The sequence below is a fragment of the Chrysochloris asiatica genome, unplaced genomic scaffold, assembly GCF_000296735.1.
Source record: "Chrysochloris asiatica unplaced genomic scaffold, ChrAsi1.0 scaffold00040, whole genome shotgun sequence".
Classification (NCBI taxonomy): Eukaryota; Metazoa; Chordata; class Mammalia; order Afrosoricida; family Chrysochloridae; genus Chrysochloris; species Chrysochloris asiatica.
Window position 1 is genome coordinate 13,783,139 of NW_006408558.1, and position 15,784 is coordinate 13,798,922.

At 46.3% G+C, this 15,784-nt stretch overlaps 1 protein-coding gene across 1 annotated transcript in view; it reads right to left on the reverse strand.

The window, feature by feature from the left end:
• LOC102837433 (mas-related G-protein coupled receptor member A-like) overlaps positions 1–15,067 on the reverse strand; it is a 25,823-nt gene extending 10,756 nt beyond the window's left edge. The window contains exons 1-2 of the mRNA XM_006861037.1: positions 14,470–15,067; positions 14,084–14,256 (exon numbers count right to left, since the gene is read on the reverse strand). Of these exons, the coding sequence (XP_006861099.1) occupies positions 14,084–14,256; positions 14,470–15,067 (771 nt within the window). The remainder of the gene's footprint in view (positions 1–14,083; positions 14,257–14,469) is intronic.
• Positions 15,068–15,784: the final 717 nt, after the last annotated feature.

Here is a 15,784-nt window from a genome sequence, read left to right on the forward strand (position 1 = left end):
GGCTGAGGACTCTAGATTCATCAACTAAGAAGAGAAGGACTAAGAGCTGGTGGCCAGGAGACGACTTGCAGAATGTGCACTTTGGAGATGAAAATTATAATAGATGTCTGAGTGGTTTTTGTTTTGTCTTTTAAAAAGCTAAAGTGGATAGAGAGAAATACTGTTAACTGATGGTACATGGAGGGGATTATAATCATTGTAATGAAACAAGGTATATGGTTTGTTGACTGTAAAACTGATGATATGCCCTGTAAACTTTCAATCAATCCATAATAAAAACCTTAAATAAAAAACAAACAAACAAAACAAAAGTTGATGAGAGGTTGTTGGGGCAGGGAGAGGAAATAGGGTTTGTGTTTGGAGGGATGGAAGACTTTTGGAGACAGATGTTGGTGATGGTGGCACAGTATAGTAGATGTAACAAACGCCACTGAAATGTGCACGTGAAATTGATTCAAGTGGCGACCTCATTGTTTAATACATTTCACTGCAATATAAAGAGAAAGAAGGGCATTGTCAGGAACCAGAGTTTTCTCTCTAAAGGTACCCCTGCATGACCATAAACAAGCTGAACCTCCACAATGGTAGTGACCACAAAGAAGGGAGTGGGAGGGAAGTTTGGGATTGGGGCGGGGGTGGGCAGGGCCAGGACTGGGAGGCTGCAAGGACACAATATCTCCATCAAACATCTTGGGACCTGCTGAGCTTCAAGAGAGCCCACCGCCTGCTCAGGACCATGTACTGGGTCCTGTGGGCTTCAGGGGTGAAGGGATGGGAGCTTCCTAAAACACAAAGTTAGAAGGACATGGCATCGTGTTTACTTTTGCAAAGATCATGCTGTTGGATCTGTTTCAGTTCTGACATAAAATAGCTGAGGGGAGAGCATGACTCCACACAAGGTCAAGCCGCCCCGGGAAGACGGCATTTCACACATTTAATCCAAACATGTGGGGGTGGAAGGTGGGGAAGGTCTATCTTGGCCCCTAGCTTATGTCCCCAGTCTCTGGTGTGACCTCTCTGGGGGCCTGAGAGAGGGGTGGGTCGCATTCTTTTCTCTGGAATGCTGGCAGACCTAGCAGTGATGTATCTGTTCCTAGGAACACCAGCCTGGGGGACGGGGAGGGGCAGGGAGGGAGGCATGGGCTAGGGTCCAGAGGCGTGGCTGGTCCTCCTCTGTCCAGTTTGGCCTGCCCTCACGGCCACCTTTGGAGATGGGTTGAGGTGGATTTTGTCTAAGATCCCCGGAAGGGGTTGCTCAGATCATGTGGGAAGAGGCATGCTCAGGGGCTCAGCTGGCTGGGGTCCGTGGTTGAAGGGGGTGTTGGTTGTTGTCTTGGGAGCTGAAGAGAGGGTACCACCAGGTGAGATCAGAGAAGGCAGGGACAGGTGACACCCAGGTGGTCCTTGCACAGTGGTGCTGAATCTCTGGCTCTGAATATGGCAGCCTGCCAGAGTCCCCATGTCCCGTGGGGTTAGAGGCCAGTGTGAACCAGGACTTGAGTTTGGACACAGTGATGAAGGTTTGGACTACAGTGATGGCAGGAATGGGGTGGGTTGGTCCAAGGGGTGCAGGGGAGAGGGAGCAAACCCACCCTCCTCCCAGCTGTGCTTGAACTTGTCCCGTGGTCTAATACCTGTGTGACCTGGGCTCTTCCCCAGGGCGTGGGGCAGGGTTACAGAGTCTCCAGGCTCCCAGGAAGCAGAGCAGTGCAAGGGGGGGGGGCGTACCCCAGCAACTCTTAAGATGGAAACACGGCTAGGGGTGCCAGGACCTGCTCTAGATTCCCACCCCCCCAACCCCCCAGAATGGGAAGCTGTGAGGACATCCCCTCTCATCCAAATATCTCTGGATGGTGGGATGGCAAGCCTGGGAAGTGGGTGGGTGCCTGGATCTCCAGATGAACTCTTGGCAGTCACAGCACCACCCCTGTGACCTCCCTCTCAGGGGCATGTGGCGGTGTTTTGGGTAAGCCTGGCGTCCACACAGCACTGGATAGTCACCAGGACTTCGTGGGGACAGTGGCCAGTGGACTCCAGGCTCTTAGCACACAAAACCACCCAGATCTCAGACCCCTGGATATAGAGGTCAAGCAGACAGACAGCCATGCATGGTGAGACCCACACTCACTGTCACCCTGCTGCCACCCTCAACCAGGGAGTGATGGTTCTATCCCCATTTCCATGGAGACCCCAGAGGACCCAGGAAGTCGCAGGCTTCTTAGAGAGTGGGTCTGGAAAATAGGCACACAGAGCTGCCTGCCCCAGACCCCGGATCTTGGAATGGGCTCCTTGAGGGGGCATGTAAAAGTGAGCAAGTGTACTGGGGCCAGCCTTGGGCCATGGGGGTGTAGTAAAAGGTGGGTGGTCTTGTTATGCCCAGAATTCGGGGTCCCCAAAGACCACCAAGGAGCCGACATCGATGCAAGTGCACAAGGGTTGATTATTCAAGCTTCAGCTCGGACCCCACCTGCATCCAACGCAGCAGATCAGGGATAAAGCCTCGAACTCACAGTTATTCAAGTCCGAGCTCGGACTCCACCTGCATCCGACACAGCGGATCAGGGATGGAACCTCGAACTCCCAGTTGGCAGGGTTTTTATAGAGTTTTCAAGCAAGCTCACGGTTTTTCAGCTTTACAAAATTTGGATTGGTTGACATTTGGCAAAGTATGAGATGTTACAGTTTAATTGGTCAGTACTGGTGGTCTTTTGTTCTTAGGCTTGGATAAGGAAAACATCTGGCATCTGGCCTTGGGTTGTCCTGTCTACTGCTTATCTAGTTCTTGCTGTTGCTAGGGGTGAAAGGATATTCTAAGGCAGCATGAGCTGATTTAGCACGTTCCTGGAACAGGAGGACGTGTTCAAGCTAATGTACAGGATGGAATCTTTTTCTTGGTCCTACAGTCTGGAGGGGAGGGTGTCACTTTTTGGCTCTGCCATTTACGTGGTGGTCGTAAGGAGTGACTTAAACACTCAGAGTCTCAGTGTTCTCATCTGTGCAATGGGAAAATTCTTGGTGTGGCACTGTAGGCTTAGGTGTCAGACTGCAAAGTCGTTTGAACTGCAAGATCAGTGGTTCAAGGTCACCAGCTGCTCTTTGGAAACCCTACACAGGGTCGCTATGGGTCAGAATTGACTTGACAGTACTTAACAACAACAACAAAGATGACATTAATACACGTGGCAGGATCATTTACCAAGATATTAATCTTTGAGTTTTGACCTCATCCTTTTTTCCTTCCCACTCGCTGCTGCCAAGTCTGACTCACAGCCACCCTGGAGGACTGAGAACCGCACTATAGAGTTTCCAACAGAAGCAGACAGCCTCATCTTCCTCCCTCAGAGTGGCTGTGGGGTTTGAACTACAGACCTTGTGATTAACAGCTGAGCACTTAATCTACAGCATCACCTTGTGTTACAGAGGTTATTGCAAAAGATGCAAAGCGGAAGTGTGACCATAGCTTTGACCATGCTTTGGAATCAAATGATATATTGAGTTGGGTGCAAAAGACATCTTTTAAGTGTTAAGGAAAAAAGATATCCCTTTGAGGACTAAGGTGCATCTGACCCAAGTCATGGTATTTTCAAGGCCTCACATGCATGTGAAAGTTGAACAGTGAATCAGGAAGACTGCAGAACAATGCCTTTGAACGATGGTGTTGGTGGAGAATATTGAATAGACCATGGGCTACCAGAGGAATGAACACATCTGTCTTGGAAGAGGTACCGCCTTAGAAATAAAGATGGGGAGACTTCATCTCATATCCTGTGGGCGTGTCATCAGAAGGGACAGTCCCTGGAGAAGGACAGCATACTTATTAAAGTAGAGGGTCAATGAAAATGAGGAAGACACCCCAAATGAGAAAAACAGGATGAATGGGAGAGATGATGTTGCCACGTTTGTTGTGATAGTTTTTGTACATGTTGGTGGGCAGGAAGTTCACATTCATAGGTATGGGGGTTAGCATATCTTCAGTATATCTTGTTTGGGGGACACCATTCACTCCCTAACACGGTGGCATAGAATTCCTTTGTATGACTACACCTCCTCATTTATCTTTCCATCCCCCCACGGGCATAGGTTTCTCTGCTTTACTGTTTCACTCTAAGAAACAACACTGCCATGAAGTCTTCCAAAGGAAAGAGGCACTTGGGTCCTTGGAAATGAGACTGTAATACTGTACTTGTTAGGATGCAGGTGTGATAAGATGCTAGAAATTGACTCCACCAGGGGTGGAGATATGGATGCTGAGTTTTTAGAAATTTCTTTTGATGCTCAACATAATTCATAATAAAAGGAAACATTGGATGGTTTCCAAATGGAAGTATTTTTAAACACCAAGAAGAAAACACCAGCTAGAACCCCTGAGCAGAGATATTACGGTAGGATGAGGTCAATCATGTGTCCAACTTTGAACTCTTTCTTACTAAGGACAATCTAGCTACTGCCACTGATGAATATCTAGCCAGCAGAAATGATCAACACAGAACTCCCAATATGGTACCGTTCCTGGAGCAGACCCATGGATCTCTGATGGCAAGTTGACCACATCAGACCTTTGACCATTTTGGAGCAGGTGGTCATTAGTTCACACTGGAATCAACACCTTGTTGTGACATGGAGCTTCCTCACCATCAGGGTCCCTATCAGTGCCACCATCTGAAGGTTTAATGAATGTCTGATATTATGAGATGGGATGCTGCAGAGAGACCAGCTCTCCGAGGGGTTCGTGGGACACGAGAGGATACGCAGAGTTGTCAAATGAAGGAAGAAATGAATGAATGAATGAATGCAATTGAAAGGCTTTTCAGCTTGCTGTGCTGTCCATCTGTTCTCTCCAGCTTCTGCTGGCTCGGCTCAGCAATCTTTATTTTTTATACTTAAAATTACACAGTACATGAATTGACACTTTTATCTTTTCTTGAATTATTACACAGTTAGTCACAACATTCTTGCACCTGGTTATTAGACAATCTTGACAAAAATACTTATGTGATGTTCAAACTGACCTTCATCTCCTTTCCCAGTATGTGATAAGCTGTTTCTTCTTTTTTCTACTGAAAGATTATAAATTTTCTATCCTACATAATGTACTATTATTTTCATAATAAAGGTATTCATTAAATCGCTTAGAAGCTATGTGGCATAAAGCCCAACCTGGCTACTTGCTGCAAGAAGTGTAGATTATTAAGTCAAAACTATCCTTCACTTAAGTTCATTATTGTCTGCTTGTTTACGCAGGTGTCTGTATGTAGGGGTTTGAGAATTTTAGCTAGTGACTGATTGTGGTGAGGTCTATGGGGGTAGACCAGCTTGACTTTAATTTGCTATCTGCTTTTGTGGTCTCATAAATGCAGTTGCTTAGGTTTTCTAATGAAAGGGAGTAATTTACACAATTCTCTTTGTATTCAATCCACCAAAGCTGAAAGCAATTGCTGCTAAGTTAGTTTTCCTAAGGTTTGCAGAATTCACAGTGAAAGGCTGTGAATATTGCCATATTATGTATTTCTAAAAGTAAATTCAGAGTTAACTTGAAGGGAAGATAGGGATTAGCTTTTGAGAGTCATTTGCTGTGCATAATGTTTGTCCCCCCGCTGCGGCCATGCCAAGCAATGGTAGTTAAGCGCTTCCCGCAGGATGCTTCACAGTACCACCTTAGACCAAGGACCTAAGAGATCAAGGTGCAGTGGAGGAGGTAAGGCAGCCAATAGGTGTGAGCTCTGGTCCAACACCTGGGGGGCATTGTTAATGGCACGGCCACTCCTCACAGCACAGAGTTCACACACTGTGACACACACAAGGACAGGATTTCTCAGTGGAATTAAGCACATCACTTCAAATTCCCTGAAGTCACTCAAAAACTCTGGGGTGGATTTTTCACTTCTGGAAACACACTGGACCAGATATGTTCAATAAACATGTGGGAGAAAAACCATTGGATATTTTTCGTAAAAATCAACAGATAGCCTCCAAAGTCAGTTGCGTGCTTCCTAGAAAGCTAGGGAAAGCCCAGGAGAATGAGAGTTGAAGAGGAAGCATGAAATCAGGGTAGCTTCCCTGTTGGGTTTGCCAGTTCCAAGAATATAGAGCCTTGGACTGACGGGATGGAAGACAATAACTCTCTCTGGTCTTCACACGGGAAGAACCACAAGTAAAATCTGGCTTAAAGCTGAGATACTGAAGGCTCCCCACTCAGGGGAAGGCTGGCTGGAAGGATTCTGTATATTGGTGGTGGGAGAGTTTGGAGATGGTTCCCTCTCAATCTGAGACCTGGAAGGGAAGAGGCAGGCCTGAAATTTTGTAGCCACATACCAGGCTCATGTGGGTAAGGTGAATTCTCACAGTGTGACCAGGGTCTTCAGGACAATTGTCTCAGTTCTCTGGTGCTGTGATAACAGACATACCGTTAAGGGGGTGGCTTCAACAAACAAGAATGAATTCTCTTGAAGTTTAGGAGACTCGAAGTCTGGATTCAAGGTGCTGGTTCCAAGGGGAGGCTTTCTTTCTCTGTCAGTTCCACGTGAAGGCCTTAGTCTTCTTTTGGCATCTGTAGATTGGGTGTTCCTTGAAAATCTCCATGTGTCCTTGGAGCAAACTTCCCCTGGTACTAGGAGGTTCCTAGTACCTGGGCCCAAAGCACACACTCCACCACAGGTTCTTCCCTCTTCCTCTGCTCTCTGCTCTCTGCTCTCTTCTCTCTCCTTTTTAGATAATCCAATCCACTATAGGATGAAGATGGGCTTACAAACTTCCTGTAACCACCTTCTCCAATTATCCTTTCTATCCTACTTAAATGTCTATATTACAAAGGAGCTCTGAAGCGTAGTGGTTACAAATCGGGCTGCAAACCACAAGATCAGCAGTTCAAAACTACCAGTTGTTCCGTGGGAGAAAGATGAGGCGTTCTGCTCCCGTAAAGATTTACAGCCTCAGAAACCCTGTACAGGGTCGCTATGAGTCGGAACCGACTCCACAGCACACAGTCACCAGTCACCACCATTACACTAGTAGGCAGGGGAACCCAATATCCCCCAAACACTCAAGCTTAACATTATTTCCTTTCCTTTACCCATTCAGCCTAAGTCTCAATCCCTATATCATGTTGTTGTTGCTCTTAAATGCCGTTGAGTAGTTTCCAACCCATAGCGACCCTGTATAGGGTTTCTGAGAAGTGGCTGGTGAGCTTGAGCCACCGACCTTGTGGTTCAAACCAACCCTGCAGTCCAGCACATTAACCAGGACCCCAATACCATGTTGTGTTGTTGTTTTAAAGTGCCGTCAAGTTGGTTACAACCCATAGTGACCCTGTATAGGATTTCTAAGGAGTGGCTGGTAAACTTGAACTACTGACCTTCCAGTTCAAAGCAACCTTGCAGCCCAGTATGTTAAACAGGAACCCCCTACATAATTGTTGTTGTTAAGTGCCGTTGAGTCGATTCTGACCAATAGTGACTTTGCAGTCTGACATATTAGCCCACAGCATCACACCAGGACTCTGCCTACATCATAGAGCCTCGTTATTCCAAGCCTGTGTATACGTTCCAGTCTACCCTGTCCCATTCAGTCCATATATACTTCCCAAAGATTTTCCCTATCACCCCCGTTCTTGTGTATTGCCCTCCCCATCACCTGAGTTATCATACGTCTGTGCCCTGACCTGTGACTGCTGTCCCCTCCCTCCCATCCCTGCTAATCCTCAAATAATTATTCTTTTAGTATGAAAATCTCTTCTTAAACTTTTACAATAATGGTCTTATGCAGTATCTCTCTTTTTGTGCCTGACTAATTTCACTCAGCATTATGTCCTCAAGGTTCATCCATGTTATGCGGTGTTTGCAGCTTCATTGGTATTCTTCAAGGCAGTATAAAATTCCACCAGAATTTGTTTATTCATTCTTCCATTGATGAGCACTTAAGCTGTCTCCATCTTTTTGCTATTGTAAATAGTGCTGCTATGAACATTGGTGTGCATATATCTACTCGTGTTATGGCTCGTATTTCTTATGGATAAATACCAAGTAGAGGAATTGCTGGATCATAAGGTATTTCTATTTCCACCTATTTGAGGAAGCAACATATCATTTTCCAAAGTGGTTGAGCCAATTTGCATTCCCACCAACAATGTAGGAGGGTCCCAGTCTCTCCACACCCTAGGCAGCATTTGTTACCCTCTGCTTTTCTGAACTTCTCTGTTACTACTGGTATGAGATAATATCTCATTGTTGTTTTGGTTTGTATCTCTAGAAGGAGCTCTGGTATTGTAGTGGTTACGAATCGGGCTACAAACCTCAAGGTCAGCAGTTCGAAACTACCAGCTGTTCCATGGGAAGCTTTCTGCTCCCATAAAGATTTATAGCCTCAGAAACCCTGTATAGGGTCGCTATGAGTCGGAACCGACTCCATGGCACATAACAACAACAACAATGGCTAGAGAGTCCTAGTATGGTGCTGTGGGCTAATGCATCAGACTGCAAAGTCATTTGAACTGCAAGGTCAGTGGTTCAAGCTCACCAGCTTTTCCTTGGAAACCCTATACAGGGTCACTGTTGGTCGGAATCGACTCGACAGCACTTAACAACAACAACAATGGCTAATGATCGTGAACATTTCTTCATATATTTATTTGCTGTTTGAATGTCTTCCTTGGTGAAGTGCCTGTTCATGTCCTGTGCCCAATTTTGAATTCAGTTATTTGTCTTTTTCTTGTAGAGGTGTTGTAGTTTCAAGAAAGAACTTCTTTACACATCCTGAATGGTCACAAGCCAATCTCTTTGAGTAGTGAGTCAGGTAAGAAGATGTACTCAGATGGGGGAAGGATCTTGTTTCTTGGAGGTAGCATGCTTTGGAGGAAGACCAAGATTGTCTTAGAGTTGGTGTTAGGGAAGCATTGCCCACAGCATAGGCATAGTTCTTCATTGTCCTGTCCCATATTTTAAGTTTCAGCTGAGAGTCCTGCCTTGGATAATAGATCTTTACCTCTGGGAGAGGGGGTTACACTAAGAAGGCAAGGAGAAGCCCAGTGTCTTAGGAAAACCTCCAAGGATGACCCATGGTGCAGTGGATGGAATTAGCTTTTGTCTCTTCTACTCATCTGCTAATAGGCAAACCTGCTGCACAAATCTTTTTGAAGTGTTCAAGGGCAAAGATATCTGTTTGAGGACTAAGGTGCACCTGACCCAAGCCATGGTATTTTCAATAACCTCACATGCATGAGAAAGCTGGACAGTGAATAAGAAAGATTGTAGAAAAATCAATGCATTTGAATCATGGTGTTGGAGAAGAATATTAAGTGTACCATGGACTACCTGAAGAACAAACAGATCTGAGTTGGAAGACGTACAGCCAGAGTGCTCCTTAGAAGCTTGATGGCAAGACTTTGTCTCACAAACTTCTGACAAATTGTCAGGAGGAACCAATCTCTGGAGAGGACATCATGCTTGGTAAAGTGGAGGGTCAGCGAAAAAAAGGAAGACCTCCAATGAGATGGATTGGCCCAGTGGCAGCAGCAATGGGCTCAAATGTGAGCAACGATTGTGAGGTTGGCTCAGGAACGGGCGGTGTTTCGCTCGGTTGTGCATAAGGTTGCTATGAGTCTGAACAGACTGGACGGCACCTAACATCACCACCAATAACCACAGTGTCTCTGAGTTCTGTGAAAATCCCTAGAAATGCAGGGCATTTGGGTGGGAGAGATACTGATACCCTCCAACCTCACCCACAGCCCTATAACATTTGCTGCATTTCTAGACGTTTAGTCCCACCGGCTGACCAGGAGCACAAAACTCAGGGGAAACTGCCTGAACTTGCCCCAACACCATGAACCAGTTTTCCCCAGAATCAGTGAATATCCACGAAAAGCTTCCAGGACCTTGGGCGTTTATCTTCTTGCTCCCCGCTGTGTTGCTTGACCCTGGGTAGATTCGTGGTGGATATATTGTCATCTTCTGGCTTCTCTGTTGCCTTCAGAAGAGGACCAGCTGACACACCTACATCCTCAATTGGCCTGGTATTGACTTCCTCTATCTTTCCTGCTCGACTGAGCTCTTGACTCAAGCCTTTCCAAGATGACAGGAAGACTTGATTGCATGCAAATTTGCAGAACGCTGCCCACTTCTCCCACATGGCAGGGCTGACTTCCTGGTGTCCACTAACCATGGGTGGCTGCTGCTCCCATCTTACTCATCCTCTGGCTGCACAGTCCCTGCCTGAAGTCCCAGATGGTCACTGGATATATCTTGTTCTGGGCCCATCCTCCTGCGTTTAAGTGCTGCCTTAACAAAGTATCAAAGTGAGTGTTTTTAAGAACAGGCCTTTAGTACCTCACACTTTGGGGAGCTGGAAGTCCAAGACCAGGGTGCTGACATAGTGATGCCTTGTGAGGCCTCGGAAAAAGAACCTGCTCTATACTTCTCTCATAGTTCCTGGTGCTGGCCAGCGATCTTAGATGTTCCTTGATTTGTAGAAGACTCATCACATGACTTCTCTCCCCTGCATGTGACTCTCCTTCTCTGCCTTATCTATCCTTTTGTGAAGCACCGTTCAGAAGATATTAGGACGAGGATCCATTCTATCCTGGCATGACCACCTTTAACTTAAATGATAACGAAAACAAGCTGTACAGCCAAACAAGGTCACATGCTCAGGAATTGGGATGAGGACTTCAATGTAGCTCCTTAGTTGTTGTTACTGTCAAGTGCCTTGGAGTTGTTTCCGACTCTTAGCGACCCTGTATAGGATTTCCTAGGAGTGGCTGGTGAGTTTGAACCGCCAACCTAGTGGTTCAAACTAACCTTGCAGTCCAGTACATTATTTCATAGGGCCACACCAGGACTCCATATCTGTGTTAGGGGACACAATTGCATCATAGTAGATGGTGAATTTCTTTCCAGAGACTCTCTGCCATGGACTGAATTGTGCTCCCCTCCCCCCTGCCCCCAAGTTTGTGTCAGCTCATCTGGACCATGATTCTCAGAGGTTTGACAGTTACATGATGATGCAGTATGGTCATCCCCCACCATGTGATCCGATATCCAATGTCAGGGAAATTTTCCTGGAGTGTGGCTGGCATCGCCGTTTATCCTACAAGACATGAAAGAAAAGAGAATCGAGTAGAAAAGGAAGGACAGACTTCCACCAGGAAAGGCTAGCTAGCACAGAGCACATCCCCTGGACTCAGAATTCCTGCACTGGGAGCCTCCTACAACCAGGATGAACACAAAGAGAAAACCTTCTCCTAGAGTTGGCACTCTGAGTTTGGACTGCTAGCTTCCTAAACTGTTAAAGCCATCCACTTGTAGTATTGTTGTCAGCCAAAACTCAAGCTGTCTGCAGACTCTGAGACAGGCTTTTTGGTTAGAAGAGGGTCAGATTTATTGCAATCTTGAGACAACAAGGAGACAGGAGGGTCTCTGTCACCAACTGTCTTCCCCAAGGAGAGGATCTAGGGGCATTTTCATAGACTTCAGGAAAGCTTCAGCAGATGAACGACAACAAACCATTATTTATCAAAGATATGGAAGCCTGTCACAAGGTCAGAGAGTGGGTACAAGCCATAGGGCTGAGATGATGAATAGCATGTCTACTTGTGTACATAGTTTGCAGTTCATGTACAGTGGGCATTCTGATGCATTAAGTTCCAATAGGTTGTGGTTTCAACAGCTGGGCCCGGCCCCAGGCATTCTGACCTGCCCTTTCTTTACTCCTTTGTAGACAAAGAAAGAGTTTGCAAATGTTTCAGTGAACTCTTAGCTTTGGACCTCGTTCCTGACTTAAAAAAAGGAGAGGAGGTGCAATCAGGGAAAAACAGCTGTTAGGATTTTTCTGCCTGTTTCAGTATTCCTATTAGAGTTGTTAAGTGCCTTTGAGTTAGTTCTGACCTATAGCGACCCGCTATAGGATTTCTAGTAGCGTAGTGGTTACGAGTCGGGCTGTGAACCGCAAGGTCAGCAGTTCGAAACTATCAGCTGTTCCGCGGGAGAAAGATGAGACGTTCTGCTCCTGTAAAGATATATAGCCTCGGAAACCCTGTACAAGGTCGCTATGAGTTGGAACCGACTCCACAACACTTAACAACAACAATACGATTTCTGAGGAGTGACTGGTGAGCCTGAACTGCCAACCTTGTGGTTCAAACCGACTTTGCAGTTCAGCGCATTAACCCACAACGCCACGCCAGGACTCCTCTATTACGGTGTTGGCTGTATAGCCACCCTGTACAGGGTTTCCAAGGCTGTAAATCTTAACAGGAGCAGAAAGGCTCAGCTTTCTAGTATGGAATGACCTTGAGGTTAGCAGCCCGACTCATAACCACTACACTACCAGAGCTAATGAAGATATATTCTCCATCTAGAAGTGGGTGGTGGGGTTGAGACTGTCTTTAGTGCAGGACAGGAAACAGAAGCAGTAATTCTAATCAAAGCCCAAAGCAAACATGTTTCAACAGCATGGACCACCCAGAAGGAGAAACCAGAGCTGGTGAGCCTGGTGGGGTGAAGCCATGGGGGAAGCAAAAAATGCCCTCAGCTTGGTCATTCCTGATGATGTGTCCGAAGTCAATAAGCTGAAATCTCAGCATCCTCAGTCCTAAGGAGTATCCAACCTGTCCTTCTAAGATGGATGAGATTATCCTTCTGGTAACTGACAATATGTTCAACATAAATTGATTCTTCTTTGGAATGGTGGTGGTGGTAGTGAGGTGCCGTGGAGTCAGTTCCGACGCACAGTGACCCTGTACAGGGTTTCCGAGGCTGTAAATCTTTACAGGAGCAGAAAGCCTCATCTTTCTCCCACGGAACAGCTGGTAGTTTCGAACTGCTGACCTTGCAGTTTGCAGCCCGATTTGTAACCACTCTCTATTCAGTCAGGAGCTGTGATTGTGGGTTTTTCTTTTTTATTATTCCTAATTGCATTTTTTAAAAAAGTTTTTTATTGTGAATTGAGTGATCGTTTGCATGGTAGAACATCAATTTTACACTCATCGGTTCATTGCAATGGTCCTCCATTCATCATCATTCAACAGTATTTGCTTCTGTTCCCTCTGTTTTTGTTTTGTTTTGTTTTGTTTTGTTTTTTGGATGTACACAAAAGTCTTCAGGAATATATAATCACTTAAACAACCCAAGGGCACATTCTGCAAGTCTGCTTCCTGGCCGCCGACACACAGCTTTTCTCTTTCCATGAATCTAGAGTCCTCAGCTGCTCCCTCTCTCCATGTCCTCATCTCTGCCTCCTCCTCTGGTGTCGCTACTTCTCTATATAGAGTCCCACATTCTGCTCATGCTTTTCTCCCTTGATGATCCTGGGGTCCTCTGGTCCTGGAGTGTAAGATTAACTACTCCCTGCTTTTTGTTATAAAACATTTACCTTTACAATTGTGACAGTCACAATTAGTCATGATAACAATTACTCACTATTGAATCATAAGAATCTTATCTCCATCTCTTTTCACCAGACCCGTTTAGACAAGATGGAAACTATTCAGTGGAGATTCTCCCTTCCCCCGCACACTCTGAAACTAAACTCCCTCTTGAAAATTTGTTAGCCAGTCACTTCATGCCTTTACAGCCCACCCTGCCATTTTAGGCAGCCAATGTTAAGGAGCTCTGGTAGTGTAGTGGTTACAAATTGGGCTGCTAACCTCAAGGTCAGCAGTTTAAACCCACCATCTGTTCTGTGGGAAAAAGATGTAAATAAAGAAATATTTACAGCCCCAGAAACCCTGTACAAGGTCACTATGAGTCAGAACTGACTCCACGGCACATAACCACCATGACCACCAATGTCTAAGTTGCCCATCCCTATGAATCCTGTGTACAGAGGGGATAAGTTTGATTGGGATTGTGGTTTTCATTGCTTTTTCTTTACCAGGTGAAGAAAGGAATTGCTTAATCTTTGATTGGTAGATCAAAAAGTGGAACATGAGAGCCAGTAGTAACATTTAGAGTAAAATACAGGATTGTGATGTGATGCTAAACAAGTTGGCCTACCTGGGGCATGCATGGCTAGGGAACTCTTGCTTTATAGATCACACAGACAACTCCATTGTGTCAGTGTGAGAGAACTTCCTTCCCACACCCACCCTCACCTCATCTCTGAGAGCCCTCTGCAGGACCACCCTCAGGGACTCCCACTTCCTCCACTGCCTGAAACTCCCAACAAAAAAGTAGATGACGGGGTTGACGCTGCTGTTCATACAGGACAGAATGTCAATGAGATAGTAGGGCAGGTTCATGGGCTGGAGTAGGGTTTGGTACCAGTCTAGAAGTAGCCAGTACATTCCAAAAGGGAGGCCACAAAGCAGGAACCCAAGGACAGTGAGCAGGATAATAACATAGATCTTTGTGGGGTGGTGTCGCTGGGAGGAGCACTGGACCCTGAGGAGCAGAGTCAAGCTAGACACACACATCACAGAGACCAAGAGGAGGATCAGCACTGCACTGACCACAGTGAGATGGTAGCAGGCCTGCCTACTGTAGCCTCTGGACAGGAAACCACAGCTGTCTCCTGTCAGTGTGCACACCAACAGGGACTTGGTCCAAAGCAGGACACACACGATGGTGGACAGGTGTTTGGGCCGGTGGAAGCGGTACCAGACCGGGCAGAGAACGGACAGGCAGCGTTCCGTGCTGATGGCGGCCAGGAGACTCATGTCCATGGTGTAGGAGGAAAACGCTATCGGGGCCACAAGTTTAGCCATGGGGAAGGTGGAATAAAAGTGCCACTTGACCTTGAAGTGAAGGGTTGTCAAGGAAGTATCATAGGAACCTGTCAGAATGTCCGTCAAGACGAAGAAGAGCTGGCAGCACAGGAAGGTGAAATCTGCTCCCGCCAAGTTGAGGACGTAAACAGAGAAAGCATTCCTCTTGATGCGGAAACCCAGGAGCCAGAGGACGGTCCCGTTCCAGAAGAGCCCAAAGAGACTGATGACAACTGTGATGGGGAAGGTGAGCCTGGCCAGCGTCTTGCTCTGGGTGTAGTTCCCGGGGCTGTTAGTGGGCTCCATGTTCATTCCTTCCAGTCCACTGTTGTAGGCTACTGGCCAGAGAGATGGCGTGGAAGAGGACGCCATGTTGGGTCTATTAACGTTCCCGATGATACTTCCTGCAGACCCACCTGTGGGCACAAGTCCATAAATTACATCAGACGTCCTTTGGGGTGAAGAGTTGCTCATGTTCCCCCCAAGTTACCATTGATTTTGGGGACTCTTAGAAGGATTGATGGGGACATATGGGATACCACTTCATTTGGAATGACCAATGGCAATTTTTGGCGGTGCTTATGCTGGACTGCTCTGGTAGCGTAGTGGTTACGAATCGGGCTGTGAACCTTAAGGTCAGCAGTTCAAAACTACCAGCTGCTCTGTGGGAGAAAGATGAGGCGTTCTGCTCCCGTAAAGATTTACAGTCTCGGAAACCCTGTACAGGGTCGCTATGGGTCAGAACTGACTAGACAGCATTTAACAACAACAACAACATGCTGGACTGCAAGGTGCATTTAAGCCACAAGGTCAGCGGTTCAAAGCCACCAGCCACTCCTCAGAAACCCTATGCAGGGTCCCTTGATTCAGAACCGAGTTGACAACACTTAACAACAGCATACCATTTTCTTAAAAGAAAATGGTGAGCACAAAATTAAGCATGAATGTGAACATGTATTTTAAATGAGAAAACTGAAAAAAAAAATGCTAGAAGCATCATAAAGCATTGCACCAAAATAAATAATAAAATGAATTAATTATTTAATATACCCTATAGTCGGCACAAGAGGCACTCACTCATCTCTGCCA